At 43.8% G+C, this 23,077-nt stretch overlaps 1 protein-coding gene across 2 annotated transcripts in view; it reads left to right on the plus strand.

Moving 5' to 3' along the window:
• LOC116440338 (myelin-oligodendrocyte glycoprotein-like) overlaps window positions 1–23,077 on the plus strand; it is a 33,861-nt gene that overhangs the window by 2,548 nt on the left and 8,236 nt on the right. Inside the window, exons 3-5 of one of the 2 annotated variants that reach the window (XM_032100991.1) lie at window positions 1,074–1,194; window positions 20,340–20,422; window positions 20,843–20,895. In XM_032100991.1, the coding sequence (XP_031956882.1) occupies window positions 20,415–20,422; window positions 20,843–20,895 (61 nt within the window). In that variant the 5' untranslated portion in view covers window positions 1,074–1,194; window positions 20,340–20,414. The remainder of the gene's footprint in view (window positions 1–1,073; window positions 1,195–20,339; window positions 20,423–20,842; window positions 20,896–23,077) is intronic. The other variant, XM_032100990.1, reaches the window with a different exon arrangement.

Consider the following 23,077-nt stretch of genomic DNA (forward strand, 5'->3'; position numbering starts at 1 on the left):
CTTTAGGGGCCTTGTTGGATTTTCCCACCTTGCCATGGTAAATGGCATCTACAGCTTACTGCTAACATAAAACAGAGACATGTAGGAGCAGATCCAGAAGAAGTCCACAAAAATGGCCAGTGCTGGAACATCTCTCCTCTGAACACAGGCTGAGAGAGTTGAGGCTGTTCAGCCTGGAGAAGTCTCCATGGAGACCTCAGAGGGGCCTTTCAGGGGCTGCTAAGAAAGAGACTTTTTACCAAGGCCTGTAGTGACAGGACAAAGGACAAAGATTTTAAGCTGAAAAAGGGTAGAGGCACATAAGGAAGAAATTCTTTACTGTGAGGGTGGTGAGGCACTGGACTGGGTTGCCCAGGAAAGCTGTGGATGTCCCAGCCCTGGAGGCATCCAGGCCAGGCTGGATGGGGCTCCGAGCAACCTGCTCTGGTGGAAGATGTCCCTGCCCCTGGCAGAGGGGTTTGGAACAGGATGATCTTTCATCACTTCCACCCCATTCTACGCTTCTATGATAAGCCCTTAAGAATCCTTTGAAAAAGTTGAGCTGGTTTGTCTTTCACACCCCTCTCATGTTCCTTGTCTGAACTGTGTTACTGATGCCTTTTCCTGGTCTTAAAATCAAGAGTCAAACACGGTTAGAAGGGAAAAGGGATTTTACCTTTGTATTTACTTTAAGGATCCTTAGGTGTACACGTCCAGGTCATGTGCATCGAGATGCACCCCGCCGAGTCTATCTCCCCAACATCGGGTATAACATTATGGGTTTTACTAATTAGCACATCTATCAAAGATTCCCCAATGAGAGGCTCGAGTGAGCCCCCCTCCCCAAGGAACCTTCCCCTGGATGGTTCTATCTGAGCTTACAGAATGTGTTCTGGAGAGGACCTTGGGGTCTGGGGCACACTGATCCCTGGCTACGAAGCTTCTAAAATGTTGAGTCTCCTACCTGAACAAACAAGTCCAAGAATGTAGGAAAAAAGTGCTAAGAATACAGAAGTTGTAAAAAGGTATAACAGAGGTATAAAAGAAAAGGCAAAAATCTTCATGGCATCATTACAGCCTTCCCTCCTTCTCAGGATGAGGAGCCTATAGAGCAATGGCCTCCTATGGAAGCTGAGCATTCCTAAACAGCCACCAAAACATCAAGGTGACAGGACACTGCCTGCACATGTCAATGACTGAGCTTTGGTTCAACAGGTGAGAGGAATAAGGGGAGGAGAGAAAAATATATATAAACTGTCCTCTGAGCAATGAGATACATTTCTGCTACAATCCATTAAATATAAACACACATGCTGGATGTGACCACACTTCACTGAGTGTATCTTGTTGAACACTGAATTTTCAGAGGCATTTGGGGATGTGTATACGTGGTGAATGTACCTGCAGTCATATTTTTCACAGCAGCCTGAGCCTCAGAGTCTTCCAATCATTGATTTCAGTTCACATCTGCCCATGAGTTTTTAAAACAGCACCTCAGCACTTTGAGGAACATTCTAAACCCAAAACAAGGTGTGGTGCCTGTGCTAACAGGGGCTGGAGGAATGCCATTGTCTTAGTGTAGCATTGCATGGGCATAAATTCCATGTGCTGAGGTGGAGTTATTAATTGCATCTCACCCCTACGCAAAGTTTCACTCCAAATTCACTTCTATAAAAAAAGAACACTGGTGAGTGGTGTAATTCAGCTTCTGCTTGGTGTAGTTGAAGAATGAAACTTTATTAAATGGGAAGGACAGAGAAAACAGGCAGATTATTCATCTAGGTAACTATGATGTGTTATAATCTAGAGGGTTCTAATTTTTAAAATTATTTCTACAACTTAGTTTTGCCTTTATTTTCCTCTCACACGACCTTGTGCATATGTTACCATGCCATTTTCCATATTATTTTATTCCACTTACAATTTCCTTGCAAGACAGCTGAAAAGACCAGGCTAAACGAGATGAAGGAGACTGCTGCTTTCTTGGTGTTTTTTTTTTTTTTTTTTTTGCCTCCCATCAGTTTATGAGTATAGTTAATTAGTTGTAGAGTCCAAACACATTTCTCAACTACATGCCTTTAAGTATGATCTCCAGCTCTCGTTTCTCTTCTAACATCTGAGCTCCCCCTGTTCTACATTGGCACATGCTTAAGTTCTGAACCAGAAGTTTTTTATAAAAGCAAATTTGCTTTCAGCTCCTTTATCAGTACTCTTGCCAGGCCAATGATTGCTGTCATCACAGTTAGAGATCAGAGCTAGAGCCAAGCAGATCCTTCCCATTGTTTCTCCAAAGAGGACTGATTTATTTTGACATCAGGAAAGGGAAGAGCAGACAGAACTCCATATATTTCCCTCCTTGAGGTAGACCAGCATAAACTTGGTTGTTCCTCTTACCCAAATGCAGTTTACTATCCAGAGGATGACATTTTCTTTAAATAGCAATAGCAGTGATGAGGGGGGGAAAAAGGAGATGCCCAGAAGTATTTAAGAAACCCAAGAGGTGAGAAGAAATGGCAACAGGAATGTCACCACTTTTCCAGCCCTACCTCAGATCCAGCAAGGGCCATTCCATGGTTAATTCTCTCCCATGTGCTCCTCACTCAGTCACTCATAGCGATGCTTCTGAAGACTCAGGCTGCAAGCTAAGTTTTCCTGGCAGCTGGCAGGACTATCAGTAGCATTTTACTTGTATTTCTCAGAGATTTTTGAAAGCAAAGTATGATCCTGAATGAATCTAAAGCCCCATAGTGATAGGATCTATAGAGTAGAATCTATTCGAGCTTCTACTGTCTCCTATAACAAAATCCACACTCTTTTACAGATTGATTTTTTGTTTAAGATGAGGAAGGAATTTTTCTAGACAAGAAAGTCTGAACCAACATGTGAGGACGGGAGTGAAAGCTCCCTGGGGTTCCCATGTTTTGTTGCATCTCTTGTACTCGCTGAGTCTTCTGCTGGGAAAGGGGAGGGGGGGCATGAAATTAAAAGCTTTAAGGCTAAAAGGTTTTCCTGGAAAGGTCACCTCTACAAGATAGCTGTGCCAAGCTAGAGTGTCAGGGGTCAGCATTTCATTTCATCCATGACTAAGACTCATGGAAGTCCCTGTGCTCTAACATATTTTACTACATCCTCTCCCATTTCTTCACTCAGCACAGAGGAATGAAGCAGAAAAAGCAGAAAAGAGTGTGTTGATTTGTACTAGAGTGATGTCATCCATCCTAGAAGTGTACTCTGGGAAAGCCTGATTTCATAAACATTGCTTGGGCCCACACTTGGGATCTATTAATGCCAAGGAATGCAGTGCCTGGCTGAGTAAAACCAGGATAGAGCTGCACAAGTGCCTGGATCAAACCTTCATATTCTCAAACCAAAAAGCAAAATAACCTAATTAAAGAGCTACCAGGGTTGTATGGCAGGTCTCAGGGACCTAGGGGATCTTTGAATTTCCTCATGGGAAAACTTCTGTGCTCAAAGATTATCCTCCACACAGTTAACTTCACCTTTTGAGAACCTCACTGCAGCTACCTTTTGCATGGTGGCCATGGAATGAAGCCACTGTATTACAGGTGTTTACCAAATACTGCTTTCACTGAAGTTGAACAACTCAATTCAGATGCAGAGTGACCTACACGAGCTGATCTAAGTCAGGGCAGCTTTGCTGGCTTGACACGGCAGCATGTCCCTGCCTCAAACCAACTACGGATGCATCCCACACCTCAGAAGGGAGAGAAGGATCTAACTTAGGATATCCTTGGTTAAAATTCAGTTTTATTATCTTAGTTCCTATTTTCTCTTACTCTTCTGCATTGAGAGAGGCATGAACAAGTTTCCACTCAGAAACAGTCCTCATGTCAAGGGTCATCTCCAGGAGGTATTAGTGTTAACTTCAGCTTCAACCCACCTTGCATTTGCAGCCCATGGTGCAGGGATTTTGAGATAAAGCAGCTGTAAGAACCAGAGCTCAGTGAGGTAACACAAATCATGGCAAGACCACCACTGACTCCCTGTCAGCAAGGGGTGGATCAGAGACACCCCATGTCTTAGCCTGGTTGGGCCAGGGCAGGTATTTCATCTCGGGTGGCTCCAGAACCTGGGGAACTGCAAGGCCCAGACATTTTGCCATCCCTGAACAACTGCAGAGAAATAGGATAGCTTCAATTTCTGAAATCTGTGTTCTGCTTCAGAGCTGCTGTGAGGTGTTCACTGCCGTTCAGCTGCCAACTCAATCTCCCAAATGACAGTTTACAGCTTGAATGAAGGATCATAAAAAGGCCAGCATGTAACACTCTTAGTTCAGCCCTCTAAAAAAACAGTCCTAGAAGCACCGAGGTCAGCTTTGAGTTCCTTAAAGAAAGAAACAAACTTAACAAGGCTCTACAAATCCCATCTGGTAGTAGGACAGGAATGTAAGGACTTTGAACTGCAAGTCTGAGGTCAGCATGTTAACATCTAGAGAAGATTTCCACAAGTGCTCTGAGAAAGTGCTTCAACATTAGGTAACAAACTTTACATACCTTGAGTGCTTTCTACAAATCCTTTCTTCCTTGTGCTGAACCCATAAGCTACTACTTTGTTTAATGTCTGTCAGTTAAAGCACAGGACCAATCACACCTAATAATTACTAGTTACGTTTGTGGAAAGTTGTCAGCAAGGGGAGGGAAAAACATAACCTTGTTCCATTTATATAGTCTCACAAATGGACATTTGTGCCTACGAAAAGGGCAGCTGTAATGTTTAATGCCATTCCATAATGCTCTAAAGCTCCAAACACAATACTTTGCCTGCATTATAATGAGGTTTCAAGATGTTTGGCAGCTGCCTGTAAAATAAGCACAATGCCATACCTAATCAACTAGCACTTGGTACTTTCCTGTCTGAGGACATCACACCCCTTTTCCTTTGAGAGTTAGGGGTGCAGTAGGTTGCACAGAAGTCCCACCCAACACTCCTCTCCATTGCCCCAGCTGAAGTTACAAGACACAGTTTGGGTAAGCAGTAGGTAATTGTCACATTCCCATCAAGGATCAATTCAGCTCAAGTTCTCATTGAACACATCAGCTCTTTTTACCAGTGAGCAAAGACAATTTGGAGAAGGAATTCTGCTGTTCCAAATCAAAGTTTCTGTGCAGTTTTCACTCCAAGTTTAGTCATTTCTGAAGGCCCAAGTCTGGCCATCTGTTACCACAAATACTCAGAACTCAAGCTTTGGGCACATTGAAAAGATAGATTTTTGTGAAGCACTGGTGTCAAGACAGGATGTAAATTCAGACAGTCCAGCTGTGGGAACAGGGCTGGCTCAGGGACAACGCCTCCTGCGAGCCATAGGAAGATCCACTCAGTTGCTACATCTGTCTAGACTGAAAGTAGCACGCTGAAATGACAAAAATCCTCCTGCATACAGCTTTGTTAGACATCTCCCTGGAAGTGTCTACTTCCCTAGAATCTGATGGCAAAGCAGAAAAATCAATTGTTTACTCTAGCAACAACAGCTGTACATTGAATAGAATTGTGTTTTAGGAGGGTTTGACTGTAATGGAAACACACTGATAAATACTTTGAGACATGCAAGTATGCATCCCTTCCATCCAAACAAAACATCCACAGCATACTACGAGAGAATAGCCAAGTATGGTCCTGCCTCTACCCTGCACGTGGACAAATAATAAAGTATTTGGCCTATGATTTTAAACATTTTGTGCAATAACCAAATAAAAGGAGGTAGTCTTTTCTAAGGGGAGTGCAGCAGGCATTCTTAATTAGAGAAACCCAAAGATAAACAATGATCTCTCACATATATAGAAATGGTTCCTTCATCTGATACTTTACATGTCTTGCTCTCACAGAAAACAGGGCTATTCACTGGTATTTACAGTTCTCAATGTGTGTGACATGAGAGAAAGCTCAGATCCTGTCTCTGATTTGGGTGTATTTGCACCTTAAGAGATCACTAAAGCAGAGACTGTCAGAGGAGCTTGAGAGTAACCAGTTTAAAAATGATCAGAACTTGGATGTGAAATGTTTATGTCATGACTCTAGGAACTGTGAACAGAGAAACATTTGAGGAGGCTGGCCCTGACACGGCATAGCCATAACCATCTGCTCAGTTATGGATGGCCTCATAAATTACATTGGTTCTCTGACATTCCTGGAGATACCCAAGGATTCAGAATTGTTAGCTGATATTTGTTTGTGAGGTTTCCACTCACACACCGCCTTGATTTTTGGCATGCCTGGAACAACCAGTGCATCTTTCTGCCCTTTATACTCCAAGGCACATCATGCACCCAGCTAGCAATTTGCTGCTGTGTAGTACACATATTTAACAGTGTTTCCAAAATCAGTGGCACAGACTTTATCACTGTAGTGCTCCAACCCACTTTTTCCTGGATTTCCAAAGAACAGTTGTTATCTAGGTGATTCAAAACCTCATCACTTGTGGACAATTCCAGCCAAGAGCTCGGAGGGTGCCAAAGCAGATGTGCCACAGGCACTGGCTACTGTGCAGAGGAGCTTTGTGTCTGTGGCAGTGCAGAGACTGAAACAGCTCCTGTGGCTACCCAGAGATACCAGATCACAACTGTGAAGCTGCAACCTGTCCCCATCCCTGCAGAAGCAGCTACTGGGTCTGGATCATCCCAGGGGAAAAAAACCAACCTGGTGTGAGACGGCATCAGAAGGTATTTCACAGGGTGTTAGTCAATGGAAAGAGCAGGATTTCAAAAGGGAAGTAAGGATGTGTGTTGGGAGCAGGGAGGTGTCACTCGAGTAGTGCCTCATCCAGAGCACTGTCAAGCCCTCTCAACAACACTGGCGAAGGTAAAGGGAAAGGAAAGGGCTCAGTCATTTGAGGGAGGGCAAGTTCTAAAGACCCAGCTGAGGGTCAGTGCTCTGCTGACTTTTCAAGCCTTATCTGGGCTGTGCATTTCACACCCTCAACTTCCACTTGGGGCTAGTTGAAAATAGGCTGCAAAACTAAGTTCACCTAAAACTTTCACAGGGGGATTTCCTACACTGAAAGTGTAGAACCGCAAAGAGGTCAGGCTGATCTTTCACGGCATGAAACCTTGCAGTTCTGCACAAACTGCTGCTCTTTCTTTTCAAGTCATTACTTACCAACATGCTCCAAACAGCATAAGCACGTAAAAATGCTGTTTGGCAGCTCTGACACTGAGAAAGGTTTAGTTTGGTGCACCCTAGAATACAGAAAAGACAGCAGCCACCCAAGTGCCACTGGCCCGGCTGTAGATGCAGCTGCCTACACAGCCAGCGAATTTCCTTTATAGCAGTGGTGCACACAGTTGATCCAGTGACTCATTGCTAAGGTACTTTGTTTGGGCCCAGGGCCATATCTAAAGCAATCTCCACAGGTCAGGATGACCCTATTGTCCATCAGGATGACCCTGTGGCTCCTAAGAATGACCCTACTGCCCAGTGCCGAGTGACCACCAGATGCTATTGCAACACAAGACATCTGGAGAGAATTTATTAGCCTGACACCAAGTGACTGCTTTCAGATGTTAATTGTCCAGCCTGCTTTCAGCTGTGTCCTACTTTCAGATGAAAAGAATCGTGCTCTCTGGTATTAAACATACTCACTGGTGAAAGGGTTATGTGTCTACAACTGAAATAAGCATCCTCTGAAGAAATGTGACAATTCATGACCAGAGCTCCATTCTCACTGAACAATTTCACCTTAGAAGAGCAAACTAAAGACTGTTTAAAAAGTCAGTAACTGTTAGGACTTACATCCTCCCCTAGGTCTTGGAAGCTATAATAAATTTACATATTGGGTTGTCATGGTTAATTCTTAAGTTCGAGGACTGGCTTAGTTTTCCTGTTCTATCACAACTCAAAGATCAGCACTAGCCAATTGTACAAAGATGCAATTAACAGTTCACGACCTAGTTTCTTAAGAAAAGTAAGGTTCATGTGATCAAGCAAAGCACCTGCTTAATTCCTCCCTCTTCTCCCCAGCATCCCTTGTAGCCCTTTGACAAATCTTGCAAAAATAAGAAAATAAAAAAACCCCAAAGAGATTCTCCTCTCAAGGCAAGAGAAAAGACAAAACTAAGACAGTGCTGTAAAGTCAGGTCTTGAGTCCAGGGAACTTGTGTTTGAGGTCAGGAGACATCAAAGAACCCATGCCAGAATTCGTTTGCCTTTTCCATGCACTTCCATGCACTTTTCTCCCAGTAGTTATGGAACAACAGTTTGCCTTCCCTTTGACACAACCAGTCTATTAGGGAATACAACATCCAGTGCAAAACATTTTCATGTCAACTGCTGGTATCTCTCAGTTCTAAAGTCACCCTTTGTAAAGCCATCTGTAATGCTGTTGTAGTTGGATTGTCTGTTCTCTCTGTCCTAGTTATCCCAGGTAAGGGCTTGCAAGGCTGCCAGTGCTGATTTGCAATAGGAAAAGGAAGTCACAAAATAAGAAATGTGACAGCATAAGAAATTGTGGCTTCCATCTTACACCATTGCTTTGCTTTCTTCTGGGGGAAGAGACCTTCTGCTGTCCACTGGGGGAAAGGGGAGAGAAGGAATGGGAGGAGCTGGGTTTGCATTTTTTAAAACTAGAGCTGTTGGTCATCTTCCAGTTCTAGAAGAGCAACACTTCAACCGAGTACAGCTTTCATTTAAAAGATCATTCACCAGAAGAATCCTGCTGAAGTGCTACAGTCTCCAACAGGAAAGTCAAGGCACTGAGCCGCCACAGAAAAAGCAAAAGTAACACACACCCCTTCCCCCACGAAGATACATGCACAGATAACAATAATGAAACAACTTGCAGTAGGTCCCCACATAGACCTAAAGGAGAGAGCAAGCAACATGAAAATTAATTTACATGCACACAGCCATAGGAAGAATAGGGCACTGTTGTCAGAAAAGGGTAGGGGGGAAGGTGCCACCTCTTTCTTGTGCCATGGTTCTGAATAAAAACCCATAAGTAGGAAGCAAAGAAGTGGTCTTTCAGAGAGGTTCAAAACAAAAGAGGAGTTCCTTGCTTTGCTTCCAAACCCCAAGCTTTTTACTTTGAAAAGCAGCCAGTGGCTGTGATTACAGCCAGGGATAAAAAAATGCTATTAGTGTTATTGCGCTAATAACAGAAATTGCCCTTTTGCTGGTGAGACAAGAACGAGACAAGATCTGATCATGCTTACTCAATGCTTGAGAGATGGGTGCTCCAGATAGAAAATCATCTGGCTGAACTAAATCTGAACCAAGCATTAAAAAGATCTGAAAGCTTTAAGAATGTTGGGAAACATTCCAGATTATGGGGCCTGCAGGAAGTGCTTATGATCCTCACTCTTCCTTCTCCTACTTACACAAACTGACTGTTACAGAACTCTTCTTCAGACAAAACAAATACATCCACCTCAGCTATTAAGCCAAAAGTCTACAGTCCTTCAGCACCTGGGCAAAATATCTATGACTGTTCTCCACTTGGAACAATTATTTACAGGTTAGCAAAAGAAGCACGAAGTGCTTACAGGCACTTTTGAGGGGCCTATGCTTAGGATCCTGTTTGTGTCTATCTCTGACAGACAAAAATAAATTGAACATTAATATTCCCATAGCTGTAACACAGCCATACAACTGGAAGCTTCCTGCTCCTATACCAGAGCAGCTAGGTTTAAAAGACTGTGTAGGCTTCAGCTTCACAAACGTTTTCAAAAAGCAGGCATTGGGAAGGCAATTCCATTGGGACGAGGGGGTCAAGTTTAAGCCTGCAATATCTGGCAACTCTCAGTCTTATTTTTGTCACTGGTTCAAGAGTCCTTGAACCACTAGGACTTCATCTTTTTACTAATACGAAGTATTCTGTGAGTACTTTGTACTTTACAATGGGCATCTATGGAAAAAGCCAAGTTGGGCTCCTGGAGAAGGGAATAGCTTTTCCATTTCTTAATTACTTATTCATCTGTTTTCTTCCTTGCATAAAGAAAGGTGCCAGCAGAACCTGAGGAAATAGAGATAATTCACTAACACACCAATAGTACTGGGTACGTACTATGAATTACTTGGGAAAAGTTATTCTATAAACAGTTCCTCCCTCCTTGAGAAGTTCTCACAAACTGCAGTTGCAGGTCTGCTTACAAGAATTGTGAGAAAACAAACCACAAATAAGACCCAGACACCTTCACTTTTGCTTTAAGAAAGCAATGCTCCTCGAGAGACAGCTCAGGCAGAGACCAGCTGCTTTTGGTTCAGTAGCTCTGACATTGGTGAAATAAATAATGTCATTGATTGGCCCCAGGACTTGTTCCAGGTCTATAAAAAATTTATGATGAACGGTTGCTTATAAACATGTTCAAACAACTGAGTAGAAAAACCCAGGATGTGACTCAGGTGGTTTCTCTTGCTGTTGTCAGGGTTTATCTTCCAGGTGTACAACCCCCCCAGCCTGGCACAGGACTCTGTCAGTTCAGTCCCCAGTGAACCTCATTCTCCAGGCAAGAGCCAAGACAAGTTACACCAGCCTTGAGTTTCTTTTTGTCCTCTCACCCTGGCACCCTAAACTTCCATTTTCAGACCCACCATTCACGGCATTTCCACATCCAATGCAGCAGCTTCAACAGCATATGCTGCTAATTAGCCTCATTTACCTGTGAGGCTCATCAATTTGTTGATGAATACTTAACTCCCTCCTATAGAGCAAAAACATTTTCTGAACCTGGTCCAATTTCTTCCTCTTCTCTCCTGGCAGAAAATATAAATCCAACTGATTCTGGCATTACAATTAAGGGATGACGGATATTGTCCTAACAGATCCGATAGAGGAAAAAAAACCCTGACTGTTGAGCCTTGGTGGGATTGTTATGTGTCTTACTAACAACAGCATTTTGTAGAAAGAACCTCTTTTTGAGACATTATGCAAATAAAAAATAGCTAAGAGAAGAATCGCAATAAGGAAAAGAAACTGATAATCCTGGAGCCTGTTGCTAGCAAAAATAAACATCTGCAGGTCAGGATTTTCCCTGCTCTCACAGCACTGGGCTGGAAAGTAATTTTGGAGAATAGAAATTCTCTGGCATTAGTGTGTTACACTTCCTCCTAGATAAGACATCAAACAAAAGTAATAAAGACATTTTATTGACTATTGTTAGCTCAAAGCAGTCTCTTGAACCTGAAACAGTTTCCCTTCTGCTTCCTAGGAAATTCCCCCAGAATTTCCCTTTCTTCCTCTCCCTTGTGATTAGGCTGTATCCACTACCTGAATTCAAAACTTCCAAGGGAGGGAGTTTTCCTCTTTCCTTCTTTATGCTGATTACATTTACCAAGGGGGTTTTATAATCCTGCCTCAGTGTGAAAAGTAACTGCTGCCTGGAGGGGAAAAAAGACACACTTGTAAAATGGATCATTTTGGAGCTATACAGTCTTAACAGCCCAATATCGTTCATAGGATTATCTGGGGTTTAATGGATCTTAAAAATCATCTTATTCTAACCCCTCTCCATGGGAAGGGACACCTTCCACTAGACTGGGTTGCTCAGAGCCCCATCCAGCCTGGCCTTGGGTTCTTTCTCAGTGTTCAGTAACTCAATTATTGTCAAGTTGCATCCTCTCTAAGTTTTATGGTGCTTCAGCTGCACTCTGTCAAGACACTGGACAGTCAAGATGGAGACCAAAGATAAAAAGAATCACATTTATGAGCTTTTAGACACTTAGCAGCTGTAAGCAGTGGAAGAAATCGAGGCTATTGAGACATCCCAGGTGTTGGGCAGAGAGCAGAGGTCAGACAACATGCCTGCTTTCAGCATTTCCAGGCCCCAGCTGAAAATGCAGCCAAAACACACTCCCACTTAAATCACAGAGCCTGGCTGAACCAGAGGGCTGGAATCCGGCTGGACTTGGGAAGTAAGAGGCAGCTGCTGCTTCTGTGATGCTCATCCCTCCTTAGCAAGAGGCAGCATCCTATGTCACCTCTCTGGCAGCCACTAGCCCTGCTCTGCCCTTTCCATCATTTCAGGCAGCAATACCCTCTGTACCCTGCTTTTCCAAGAAGTCTGAACCAGCCTTGTAGATATGTAGCCGTGCAGGTACCTTATCCCTCTGTGGGAGCTTAGTGACAAAGGAAGAGCTCAAACAATCATGAGATTTCCAATACAAGTAGAGGAGCTCAGCCCACTGAATAATGGAGCTGCAAACTATTTGCAGAGATTTAAACTAGGTGGAGACATTTAGGCGTAGGGAGGTTTCTGCAAGTAACAGACTAACAACAGGATTAGGCTGCCATTCTCATCTTTAATGTGACAGAATTATTTCACATAGGGAATCTCTAATCCAGGTGGCACAAAATCCTTTAAGGCAAGTAATAACTGCAGTGGGAGGGAAAGGCCACGAGACAAGGAGCAAGGAGAAAAACCTCCCAACCACACCCATACTGTGCAAGAACTTCCCATATATTTCCATCCATTTTGGTTCTTCTTGCCTGTATGTGGCTTATCAGGAGCTATATTCAGGGATTCCTACCATCTGACATAATTAATACAAAATAGATCTGTAGGTACCTGAGAGGGCCAGAGGAAGGGTAGCGAGGTATTTTTATTTCACCTATCTTCTCTCCCACTCCAATAAGTTTCTCCCCAGTTTGTCTCAAGCAAGAACCTCACACACATGCCAGTCAGTAAGAAGGCTAAGTAATCATTTCAGAGATTACTGCAATAAGTAGGCACCCACTTGCACAGAAGTTGAGGTCTCTGCTCCAAAGTGATGCTGGTAACCCAAACTGGATCATCACTCTTCCAAACCAGGACTCATTTTCACATCTCCAGATCGTCCACTTTAGAAGTATTAATGTTGGTCGGTGTTGTATTAATCCAAACATTTTTACTGATATCAGTTAACTTAATAATGCCTCCAGGACTCTTCACATAATTTAATCTAAGGATCAGCTTAGCTGCTTGGTTGTTGAATGCTCCAGAGTCAGGTAATAACACTGATTTAAGGGTTAGTTTGAGCAGATGTCAGAGGAAAAAAAAAGCCCTCAGTGAAGAAAAAAAAAGTTAATTCCTTATTTCCATGTTAACATTCTAGCCTACAATACCTCTGTAGGTTAAACAACAGTAAAATAAACCACTGTAGAGAGTACTAGAAGCAGACGTTCAGGCAGGAACTCCCTCCAAAATAAGAAAAAAAATACATAACAGATTCAGCTGAATGAATCCTTGTCTCTTTCTGCATTGTCACTTGGGAGCTACTTCTTTAAGGCTACAGTTTCCTAAAAGGTAAAGCCTCACACACCTATGCCTTTTTCGTATAACTGTAATCTCTTGAAAGAAGAAGAATAATTTGTTCACAAGGAGAGGAAAAAAACCCACAACATTTTGTTGGAACTGGAAGATAAAGAGCAGTGGAAACTCTCAGAAAAGCAAAAAGGAATTGAGAAAAAGAAGAACTTTTGAGGGAGGTGTCAGAAGGACTTCACAAAAAGGAACAAAGGCTTTTTGGTCTCATTCCAGAAGCTTCATCAAAGGGCATTAGAACGCCACACACCACCAGTCACAAGGAATAAGTCTCACCAATGAGCAGAAGGCCAGGCAAAGGAGGGGACACACCTCATGCTGCTTAGGCTGTGCTTCCTGAGATGTCACAGAGTGTTAGATCTGCAGAACTCAATCCCAGGAGGGCTTAGGACATGCAAGACAGGGATAGGTGGGGCTGGGAACACTTGCTAGGGGTTTAGAGGGCAGAAATTCCTCCCTATGCTAAGAGTCTTTCCAACAGGAAGAAAGCAAATGAAAGGCACAGCCCTGCCAGACAGCAGCAGCGTTATCTTGAAAAGCTAAATGCTCAATCTGGCACAAAAGTTATCTCACAGAGGGAATAAAGCATGTTTTAAGAGAATGGGATGAGGGCCCACTACTGAAAATTACAGACAGATGTCATGCCAAACTTGCCTAACACTGACCCCCCAGGCAACAAAGTGACACAACGTCCCTCTGGAATCTGTGTACAAACTTCCTTCTCATTCTTGGATTTGCCTTCACTCAAGGGAATCAAGCAGATGGCAAACACAAAATTTCTCAGAAATAAGAGCTGGAAATATGGATACCATAGATCTTGACTGTCTGAGAATTCAATCAGACCAGACTTAATGTGAAACCACTAAATACCCACAGGATTGTAGCATTATTTGCTCAGGGTTGAATTCTGTTCACTTGCATACCAAGAGCGTACTTCCTTCCCCCCGAAACTTGAAATGAAACGTGCCACTTTTAGCATCAGTCCCCTGAGCCACCAAACCCTTCCCATTTTACAAAGCCACAGACTACTTCAGTTTAGTCTGAGAGTTATTTAGAATGGCTGTTCTGAAATCAAGAACACAGTCTAGTTTCCTGAGGCTGCCACTCTGCTAAGTGTGAGAGGTTGTACGCAGTCCATTTTTGGCCAGACACCTCTAGAGTTTTGCTACTGTCCTTCAAACCTTTGGGAAGGTGTTTATGTTTGAATTCTGGAAATTGGTCCATTATAATTATAATAATAATTCCTGTTTTCCCTACACAGTTTATTTCCATACACAAATTCTACCTTCCCAAAGCTATTAATTAGAAACCAAGGAGGCTCCAAGTTCCTGCTGCAGTACCTGTATGTGGTACAGTGGGGCAAACAAAGGGCAACAGGGCTGGGGAAGGGTCTGGAGCACAAGGAGGAGCAGCTGAGGGAGCTGGGGGTGTTCAGCCTGGAAAAAAGGAGGCTCAAGGGGGACCTTCTCACTCTATAACTGTTTGAAGGAGGCTGGAGCCAGGTGCAGGTCAACCTGTTCTCCCAGACAACAAATGACAAGACCAGATGTGGCCTCAAGTTATGACAGCTGGTGAGGGGTCAGTAGCTCTGACCGAGGAAGCTGTGACCGGTCCAGAGAGATGGTCCCAAAAGGAATCGCCTTCCCGGGGCCCGGTGTCCTCCCTCAGCTGCTGGCAGGAGGGCCCATGCAGAAGCTGTCAGCTCTTTAGTGATTGTCAGCTCATGATTTAGCTCAGCTCTGCAGGGCAGCCTCCAGGCCAGACCAGAGAGAGACGAGAGGCCCGTGTAGCTGTTCCGCATGAGGCAGCTTTGTTAGTTCGGCAAAGGGGAGCCAGGGACAAGCAGCTCTCTGCCCTTGCAGGGGCAGGGGGCTGGCTTTATAGGGATACAGGGGGTGGGTGTCAGAGGGTAAAGGCCAATGGGCTACAAAGGACCTGCATAGCATCTCCCAGAGGGTTCTGGGTTTGTCTTCTTCTCGCCGTAACTGAAGAGTAGCTCCCTTTCCAGGGGAGTTCTGCTGGCAGGTTAAGCACTCTCCTTATCTCAGCAGAGATCCCTCCAGGGCAGGGGCTGGGCATACCCCACAACTCCCCCTTCTGTATTTATTAAAAAAGCATTCCCAGCAGCCTTTCTGCAGCAATGTAGGAGGCAAGAGAACATAAGTAACACAGTAATAATTACAATGAATACCTACAAAGCTCCCTTAATCAAAGATGCAATCCATCCCATTATTCCCCATCATCCAAAAAGGTCATTGACCCAGTCTAGGCTCTTATCTACTTTTAGATCTTTTACTAGTTCTTGTAGTTTCTGGATGTTCACCTGGATGGATGTTGAGCGCGAAGAAAGGTCGAAGCAGCACATCCCTTCAAAGTCTTGGCAGCCATGTCCGTGGGCAAGCAGTAGGTAGTCTATTGCTGCTCGATTCTGTAGGGTTGTGTGTCTGGTAGTCTCTTCATCTCTTAAAAGATCACTCAAAGTGGCAGATGTCACATTGACCTGTTTGCTTAGCCAATACCTTGGGTGATTGATATCCCCAAGGGCCTTGAGTGCAGCTAACCAAGGGGTGAACATGGAAACTGCGACTTGTCCTGCCTTATTCCAATTGTAAATGCGGCTGTCACAACTTTCGTCAAATTCAGCATCAAGTTGCACCAGGTGAGGTTCAAATGAAGTATTAGGAAAAAAATATAAGGGTTGAAACACACTGGAACAGGCTGCCCAGGGCAATGGTAGAGTCACGATCTGTGGAAGTGTTCAAAAAACACATACAGGTGGCTCTTGAGGACATGGTTTAGTGGTGAGCACAGTGGTGGTGCTGAGATGACAGCTGGACTTGATGATCTTAAAGGTCTTTTCTAACCTTAACAATTCTATGATTCTTCAGCTTTCCACCAGAAGCAAATCATGCACCATCACTCATTCAGTTGTTATCCCCAAGAAGGAAAATCTTTTCAGATCACAAATGCATTTGACAATCTTTAAGTCCCCAGAGCCTGTCTGTGGCCCACAACAAGCCTTCAACGGCTGATGGGAAATTCCAGCAGCATGGGGAAACCCAGGAAAGCCCAAAGGCAGCACCCCACCCACCACCTCCACAGCTGGGCTGGTGTGACTGGAGCACAGGGAGGGAAGGGAGGGAGCATGGACAGAGTATACAGAACTCCAGTGCACAGCAGATAAGGGCAAGTTCAGAGAATTACAACCCTAGAAAGTTTGCTACAACAAACAAACATGAAAACCAGGCTAGCCACCCACAGCAGGGCACCTGAAGATAAGGATCCCAATCTAAGACTCAGCTGTCACCACAGCATATTTTGCAGCTTGAAGCCCCCAGGGAAGTCCCCCAGGGAAGCAGAGGACACTTCTTCCCACCGCCTTGAGCCACGAGGGTGGCCACAGAAACACTTGCTGCCACAGCTCACAAACTTCCAGAAGACTGCTTTCAAATTAGGGTAATTTCAAAACCTTAAACCCTTTAAGAGGGAGCCATTGTCATTTTTTACTATCTAGCAGCATGTATCCCTCTCCAAGATGACTTAAATCTCTCTACTTGGACTAATTATAGGACAGTCCTGCAAGTGATGCCTCATGTTGTTTATAGGTTGCTTTTAGGTAAGACCAGAAGTAATCATCCAGTTTCGGTACAGCCTGTTACATCATAAAACTTTCTCGAAGAAACCAGACTGTAATTTCCAGTTGCAAACTCACTCATTAGCTTTCTATTAACTAATGGCTTTTACCTAAAGGTGAAAGGACTGTTACTGTAGTTACATGAGAGAGCAGCATTTAAAGAAATGACAGAAAGTTGTCTTGATGTGGGTAAGGAATAGCAAGGTGGCATTTTTCTGCTCAGGGTACACTCAGGATTTCACAAAGTCACAGAGAAAGGTGCCTCCCTCACCCTCCAACAAGCGTCAATAACAACAGTCACTTTGCATAAAAAACCCAAAGGCATGCAAGGGAGGGAGGGGAATAAAAAACATACTTGAAAAATTTAGCAATGACTCAGCTACCAAGCTTTGCCAGGTGCACAATGAGAAGTTTTCACCTTGGCAGCGGCCTTTATTCATCTGCTAGGTGATTTTGGCTAATCCCTTCAGAATTACTGGTGCCTTCTCCACTTTGTATCACCATTCACTCAGAGCCCAGCTGCATCAACCCGTGCTGGATGGTTGCAAGTGAAGGGGAAGATCTGACAAACAAATCAGTTCCTTCAGTCTGCCGTGCCCACTTAGTTCACACAGCTCTGATACCAGTGTCACTCTGTGGTCACCACACAGGGAGAGTTTTAGTGCTCCAAAAGCATAAAGCCTTTGATAGTAGCATTTAGACTCCTTCTCACCCTCATCCCTCCTGCATTGGAAAGGGACAGTTGGAATCCATTTTCTTTGGGACATAGAACCCTGCTATTCTACTGGGAACATTTGGTTACTTCAGTACTTGACTAATTTAATTTTATTGCAGGCTGAGCTAGCATGCTCAATAAATGGCCGTGCACATGACGCAAAAGTTGGATGACAGATTGTCAAGAAGATCATGATTTTACAATTTAATCACATGCCTTACAATTTAATCATCCATTTTACAGTTTTATAATATGCTTTAATTATACCCAATGCCTTAGTTGTTTCAGGTAGGTTACTGTGTTAAAGAGTTATTAATTAGCATTTGAATTCTTCAGGAAGTGCTTATTCATTGCAAAACCTCGCTCAGTTAATTATTTTAACCTCTGGGGGAAAAAAAAAGAAAAAGTCCTAAATAATTCCTTCATCTGATTAAAATGAACAATAAATGAGTCAAATTTTAAATCTGAAAAAAATTACAAAGAAAAAAATTGTTAGTCTCCAGAATTTCATTTTATTTAAACCAGAACTGGAAAATAAGAAAAATTAAATATCAAATAGAAACTGTTTTAAGTGCTTATCCACATGGTGCGTGAAACATCTAGCACCAGCTGAACTGAACAGACAGGAACCAATCTCTCCTTTAGGGTATGAGGAGCATCAAGCTAAGTCAGCTCAAATCAGAAAGAAATGTTATTTCAACTAAACAGTACTGAATTAAGCTAAATTAAGGGTCAGGTGCTCCAGCTAGACCCATCTGAAGCATTCCTGTGGTTAGATTCTACTTCCTTAAAAAAGACCTGCATTGCTCTCTCTTTATGCACAAGCTTGACTTCAGTAGGGAAGTAACACCAGCACGTGGATGGCAAGAGAGCTCAACATTCACACGCAATTCAGATGCAATTTGGTATTTCAACTCTGATCTCAGTCACTCCCCAATCTAAAACTTCCAGAGGGACACTTGTGAGAACCAGAAACACCCCAGGGACTCTCTGGGAGCAAGCCAGCCAAAGGCAGGGACACAAACAAACCAGCTGTGCTGGAACAATCATCCTTGTGTTTTTCCTGAGTCAGAATGAAAACTCTTAGAAAATGACTGACCCTCCAGAAGAATGACACAGCTTTCAGGAGCTCTGATTTGTGGCTCATTCCCACTGCTGTTACTGCACTTTTAAAAAGGCCTGTTAGCTGGCCACACATACCAAAAATTTTTAGCTGTTTCTGAATAAGGAGATTATCATGAGGACCACCTTTGCCTAGAGAGAGAGTGGACATGGCCACAGTGCCACAGAGCACCAGCTGCCAGGCCAGACACCTTCAGCACAGACAGACCTTGCTGCTGCCTAACAGGAAAGATTGGTGTGCAGCCCTGGACCAGGAGAACAAGTTTTCCTGGTATTTTTGCAGCCTTATGTGGAGTGGAACATCTTCACAAAGCTGAGAGGGCAGATGAACTCTGCTCTTCTCCCAGAAAACCAGGAACAGGATGAGAGGACATAGCCTCAAGCTGCCCCAGGGGAAGTTCAGGCTGGACATCAGGAAGAATTTCTTCCCAGGAAGGGTTGTTAAGCATTAGAGTGGGCTGCACAGGGAGGTGGTAGAGTCACCCCTGGAGGCATTCAAGAAAAAACTGGACATGGCACTCTGGTCTGGCTGACAAAATGGTGATCAGACAAAGGTTAGACTCTATCTCAGAGGTTTTACCAATCTAAATTATTCTGTGATAAGAATGGCCATGAGTGCCTCAGTTTCATTGACAAAGATAAGCAGGAAGGAAACTGGACATGGAATAAGCTTCCATAAATGTATGGAACATTGCCTGAAAAAATAACCTTCTCCAGTGGGGAGACAGGCAACCACAGGAGTTCATCAGAGACAGGTAGGACACACTACTAACGTCAAAGAAGCCAGTGATGGCAGATGGCTTGCACTGGGTATCAGGAAGGGGCTGCTGAACAATCTATAATCAGGGCTTGGCCACGAGGAGAGAGGGAGGAACACACAAATCCAGGTCTTGCTCACCCCAGGAAGCCACATTGCACCAGGAGCAACAGGCAGGAGAATATGACCAGCACCTTTCCCACAAAAAACCTCCTCAGTGGAAAGAGAACCTTGGCTAAACCACTCCTTCCACCACCACCATTATCTCTGGAACTACCACTCAGATATTCGTACCTGTGAATTCCTACGAGGATAGAAAAAGGAAGCCCAAACTGCACATTCATCCCCATCTCCACTCCTGCTCCATTTCAGATTTTTTTCTTGAGAAAGTACCTGATTTAAAAGCCTCCTCAAAGAAAAAGCTCTTTTAGGCATCATTTTCCTTACAGGCTTCTTATTTTTTGGTAGATGTGCAGCTTTGGTGGTATTTGGCAGTTTGGAAGATGGTGCCTACACCTCCTGATAAATACAACACCTATCAGGTTTCTCCACTTTCTTTGATTGCAGCTGGCTGCAGAACAAGAATCTGTTCAGTGGGCTGAAAGCTGAGGACTAGTCAGTGCAGGGCTTGTGACTCACATCCATCCTACACAAAAAAATACATTCTTTGTATTGCAAGAGTGTATCCAGAATGCAAACACACAGGGAATCTACATGCACAGAGTGTAAATGATATGTACGCAGAAATGATATAATAACACACCATGTTTTACACACACAAAGTGAAAGAAAACAGCAAATGGAGCACCAGCAAATAACCTATTTTGTCTTATAAGGAACACTTCTAACAACAAAAATTAAGAGCCTTTCACTCTTTTGCAGGGACACAAGTGGCAGCTGAAGTGTCTGGTGAAGCTCCTGACAGGCACAGATTCCCAAGGGTTGGGAGGCACAAAAATGAAATGGTAAGCTATGCTTTTCCTTGGGCTGTGAAGCAGCTGAAGTTTGGGAGCAGAAGGAATTTCTTTTAATTACCAACAGGGAATAATCTCAAGATCAAACTATGACTATATAGATGCAATTAACTTTGTCCATATGAGAAGGCAAGAAGAAAGTACAGGTCTGGCATTGGCAAATGAAGCCTTGGCCCATCATGAACACTGAGAAACCCCAGTTCTACAGGCAGGAGATAAAACCCACACCAAGACTAGATGGCAAAACAAGCCAGGGTTTCTAACCCATCCAGTTTCATACTCAAATTAGCTTCACAGATGAGGGTGCAGGGAAAGATGTAGTAAGTTACACCAGAGAAAAGGTCTTTGATCTCTGCTCTAGCATTCTAACAAAGCATTTGACCTTTCTCTTATCTCTCTCCTTCTCATTAGGGAGACTGCTCTCTGGATGATTGCCTGCCTACTGCTTGCATCTCTGCCCAGAGGTAAATATACCATAATGCACACCTAGAAATTTGCAGAGTCATTTACAGGTGAACACACAAGCTGCAAGCAGAGTCTTGGAGCAAAACAGAACAAATGAATATATTCCATCCCAGTCCAAGGTTTGCAAGTACAGGTCATAACCTTCAGATAAGCCTCTGTATCCAAAAGAGGTGGTGTTCAAAGTTAAGGTGTTTCAGACCCATAAACCTTTACCTATGAAGTTTATCATGCCACATCCTTAAAAGTACCCTACCATTTTCATACAATTAAAGATGACTTGGAATCTCACCCTTTACAACCCCCAACCATCTTGCATCTGCTTTTGTATTTAAACTCATTAAGACTTTGTCTCTCTACAGGCATAATCAGGTAAGTGAAAAAAATGGAGCTCAGCAGCAGACTCTCTTCCTGAGTCTTTACTTATGCTCTGCTTAGTTTTAGCAGCGTTGAGTTCCTGACATATAAATTAGATACCACCTTCCCTATGAGAAGGATAAACCAGTATATGCTGTTGAGAGAATTTTATACAAGGTACAATTTCCTTATCAGGGTTTAAAGTCAGCAGTAGTAAGACCTCTGTGTGTGGTCAGGATTCCTCTGTTTGCCCAGAAATGCCTCACATCTACCAGAGGCTGTGGTGGTTACAGAGGTTACACTTCACCTGGAAAACAAGGGGGGAACAAAAAAGCCCAATCTTAATGAGCTTTCCTGCACCACATTTTGGTTGCTGAAGTAGGAGTGTTTTCCCATTACAGGAATCTTAGACTGGTTAAATTGTCTCATTCAACTTCATCTTAACAGGCTTAAACATTTCAGCAATATTTAACATGCATAATTTAAAAAAAAAAAATCCACAAAATACACTCATCCCACTTTCCATTCAAGCCTCACAACTGCAAATGAAAGCTGTGTGCCAACATTCATCTTCTCTGCCCCTTCCACGTGCAAACCTTACTTGGTAGGTGAGATAAGCACTATTAATCCTGATTTACATGCCTCAGCAGAAGCTACCACCACAAGGGTGCTTCAGTTTTCTGGCCAGGAAGGTCCCTGCTTCTGCAGCTCCTGGTACATCAACACCTCAGTAGGAAGCTTACCAGTATCAGCAGCCTTCAGCATGACTTTACCCCTCTTCTCCTCAAGACTAGCTTCTGTAAGGACACTTACTTGACTTGCCCCCAGAAGTCTGTTCTCCCCATCAACAAAAGGCCTCCTGCAGCTGTGCTCATTAAAGAACTCATTACAGCAGATTTCAGTCACCTGCCCCTGTCCCAGCCAATTTCAGCAGTGCCTCTTTTTTTGTCTCCTTCTGCGCTGGTTTTACCACTTGGAAGCACTGAAGGCAGGGTGGGCTGAACCCTGTGAGCTCCTCACAAGTGGTACAAGGCTTATACACCGTGCCATGGAGGAAAGGGAATGGGTGTGGCTCAGCTCAGATGTGCCAAATACTGGTGTCCTCCATCTGCAGACAAAGAATCAAGAGCAAATAGGTGCACTTCCAAAACCAGTGTCAAATGTACAGGTGTCCACAGTCAGGAGATAGGACCTACACCTGTTCTCCCTCTTTTGCTCATTAAGAAAATCCTTACTGTCCATTTTTCTGAATAGAGCTACAGGTTCTGTTTATCATCTTTTTTTCATCCCTGTGCGACATCATGCATTGCAAGCACTCTCTCTCCTGATAGCACCCTGCAGACAGGACTTTTCCCACCAGAAAAGTCTTGTTCTCTCCTCTTCTGGAGGCTCATTTCTTCCACTGCCTACCAACCACCTGCAGCAGCCTCAGGCACACTCATCTCCCGCTGTGGTTTCCTGACCATGGCCAGCCATAACCACAATCTGCTCTCAGACATGGCCTTGCCTCAGGGACATTCTGCTGAGCACAGCCTTTCCCCATGCCCAAACAGCTCAGGGATGAGGCTTGGGCTGCTCCCTGCCCTTCCTCCCCTCCCTGATCTGGCAGTGGCCCTTGAGGTATGCTGGGGACAGCTGATAGCCCTGCCTGGGCATGTTCAGGGCATGGGGATTGTAGGGTGATACATGCTGAGCAGTAAGGGCACAGAGCAGTGGAGGCTGACCTTGGTCATAATTCAAGTTCCCTTTGAGAAGCAAAACCTGGTTGGCAACTGATCCATTATGAAAATTAGAGAATCACAGAATTGATTGATTAAATATCATCAA

Source organism: Corvus moneduloides, chromosome 2 (assembly GCF_009650955.1).
Source record: "Corvus moneduloides isolate bCorMon1 chromosome 2, bCorMon1.pri, whole genome shotgun sequence".
NCBI classification, from domain to species: domain Eukaryota; kingdom Metazoa; phylum Chordata; class Aves; order Passeriformes; family Corvidae; genus Corvus; species Corvus moneduloides.